The sequence below is a fragment of the Humulus lupulus genome, chromosome 8 (assembly GCF_963169125.1).
Source record: "Humulus lupulus chromosome 8, drHumLupu1.1, whole genome shotgun sequence".
In the NCBI taxonomy this organism is placed as follows: Eukaryota; Viridiplantae; Streptophyta; class Magnoliopsida; order Rosales; family Cannabaceae; genus Humulus; species Humulus lupulus.
The window spans coordinates 98,598,109-98,600,949 of NC_084800.1; the positions used below are offsets into that span (position 1 = coordinate 98,598,109).

At 38.1% G+C, this 2,841-nt stretch overlaps 1 protein-coding gene across 1 annotated transcript; it reads right to left on the reverse strand.

The window, feature by feature from the left end:
- Window positions 1-284: 284 nt before the first annotated feature.
- Window positions 285-839, reverse strand: LOC133795865 (lysine-rich arabinogalactan protein 19-like). The gene has a single exon (XM_062233320.1). The coding sequence runs from the start codon at window positions 837-839 to the stop codon at window positions 285-287; it is 555 nt and encodes a 184-aa protein (XP_062089304.1).
- Between the last annotated feature and the right edge of the window lie 2,002 nt (window positions 840-2,841).

Below are 2,841 nucleotides of genomic sequence, written 5' to 3' on the forward strand. Positions count from 1 at the left end.
TCAGGGAAATCTTCCAAAACTACAGAATATTCAAACCACAATTCTCTCATAGCAAACCATCTCTGATAATGTGAAGCCTTAGTAGCATCTACAAAGTACTGAATAGAGGTAGGATCAACAGTAGGCACAGACTCCTTAGGGCCAGAAACACGCTTTGATTTTTTAGGGGAAGGTTCAAACACTGGGTCCTTGGACTTACATTTTCGAGCAGAAGATTTTTGAGGAGAAGATACAAACATAGGGTCCTTGGACTTATGTTTTGGAACAGAAGAGTTTTTGGGAGGTCATGAAACAAACACTTTTTCTTTTCCTTTTGACTGAGCAGGGACTTGGGTTTTGCTGTTTGACTCAATGCCAGAACGTGTCTTGGGGCGTTTGGGTGATGAGTGCTTTGACACACAAGGCGACTTAGGAGGGGATGGAGTGGGTGGGTTAGTGTCTAGTAATGGAGGTGATTCACGAGGTGGAGATGATGACACGACAGATGATCGAGTAAAACGTTTTGGTGAAGAAACAGAAGAGGAATTAGAAGGCTTACCGACAAAACAACGAGATTGTGGATCAACCAGCCCAGCCATGGACTCTGTCACTACTGCAGGAGGAGACATCGACGGAGGAGGAGCCAACTTAGAGACGGTAGGCAACAACAGAACAATGGCCAGAACCAAACTTGGGTAAGAATCAGATGACACAACCTGATCAGAGGGTGTGGCGACTGAAGATGCCCCAGATGCATCCACAGAAGGAGGGACAGCAACCCTTGGAGGAGGAGAGACAGTCACATTAGCGACGGGAGAAGGTGGGAGAACTGACCGACGAAGATTTTCTCTTTCTTTCATGATGCCTTACACTTCTAGGGTTTTTGAATTTTTACCACTGTAAAAATAACTTCATAAAACCTTAAAGGATGATGATAAATATATATATAGATAGGCCATTCGCATTCCCCTACCAGTTATTGATCGTGTATTAAAAAAATGATATTTTAAAAAACAATGCACAAAAAAAAAAAACACCAAAGCCCATAAAAAGAACTAAAACCGAAGGTAATATATGAAAGACCAAACAAGACATTTGTAACAAAAAAAATGAAACAAGAATAAAGTCTAAAGTGCCAAATAAAAGAAATAATCACACATGAATGGCGAAGAGATCTATGAATAACAACTCTGACAAGCTCAACATCTATTCAAGAGAAAAAAATATTCTTATCTGGTCAAAATATATACACAATGCTTGCCGCAAAAAAAGAAAAATTTATGATTTATACACCTTGAAAAGCACTACTTACTAAAGCACACAAATTTTTTTAAAACAAGAGATTTGAGCCACTATTTATATTTGTGTGTGCGAAAAGACCTCATGAGGACCAAGAAGTATCATGAATCATTAACTGGTCCCCTCACTCAAACAATTTGATTTTTTTTTAAATTTTTATATATATATATATTTTATTATTTATTTTTTTAAAAATCTCTTTTGACAATAGACACTCTGAGTTTTCCAAGTACCCAGCACTGGCTTTCACTCATTATCAGAGATGTAGCCGTCTCCCTTTTAATTTTTCTCAACAAATACCCAGAGGAGGAGCAAACTCCTCAAGGCATATGATGGTACAAAGGAAGCTCTTCTCATTTCATCCAATAATGGTAGCCTTTTGAGCTAGAGAAAATAAAGGCTCAATTCTAAATCTTGAAAAAAAAAAACTGATGTGATTAAGTAAGCACTGACCAACAAAGAAGTAGTACTCACAAGTAAAAAAAAAATAGCAAAGCATGAGAAAAGAAATGTGACCAGATGTAACAAAAAACCTCTCAGATGGTGCAGAGACCAATGTTGGTTCGTAAATGTGCATATGTTTGAGCATCAAGAGCTTTTGTAAACAGATCTGCTAACTGAGCATTAGTGGAAACATGAGAAATTGTTAGCATTTTAGACTCAACCATGTTCCTAATGAAATGATAACGTATGTCAATGTGTTTGGTCCTTGAATGTAGAACTGGGTTTTTTGAAATGTTAATGGCACTTGTGCTATCACAAAAGAGGGTCAATGACTTTTGGGGATAGCCATAATCAGTTTATTGAGCCAGATGAGCTGAGTACAGCAGCTGCCAGCTGTAATGTACTCTGCCTCAGTAGTGGAGAGTGAAATAGAATGTTGTTTCTTGCTAAACCAATAGGCCAAATTGTTCCCTATATAGAAACAACCCCCAGAAGTACTTTTCCTATCATCTAGAGATCCTGCCCAATCAGAATCACTATACCCCACCAAGGACATATTTGTATCACACGAATACCATAAGCCAAATTCCACAGTCCCTGCAAGATATTTAAAAATACGTTTGACAGCAGTAAGATAAGACTGTTTAGGGTTGGCTTGATAACATGCACATAGTCCAACACTAAAGGAAATGTCAGGATGACTAGCTGTGAGATACAACAAGCTTCCTATCATGCTACGGTACAGGGTTGGATCTACGAGGTCACCAGATTTATCTTTATTCAGTTTAGAGGTGGTGCCTATAGGAGTGTGTGCATGTTTGACTTGAGTGAAACCAAATTTTTCTAACATGGACTTAGTATACTTGGACTGAGAAATAAACATTCCCTGTTCTGATTGCTTAATCTGAAGTCCTAGAAAATATGATAGATCTCATATTAGACTCATCTCAAACTCACTTTGCATAAGTTCCACAAATCTAGTAACCTCACTCTCACAAGTTGGCCCAAAAATTATGTCATCCACATATATCTGTGCAACAAATATTCCATCAGTTAGATACCTAATAAAGAGAGTATTGTCAGCACTACCACGGGTGAATCCATTTGACAGAAGATAGG

Bases quoted from the DNA above. Each gene is read 5' to 3' on its own strand.
- LOC133795865 (XM_062233320.1), bottom strand. From the start codon at position 839: ATGAAAGAAAGAGAAAATCTTCGTCGGTCAGTTCTCCCACCTTCTCCC.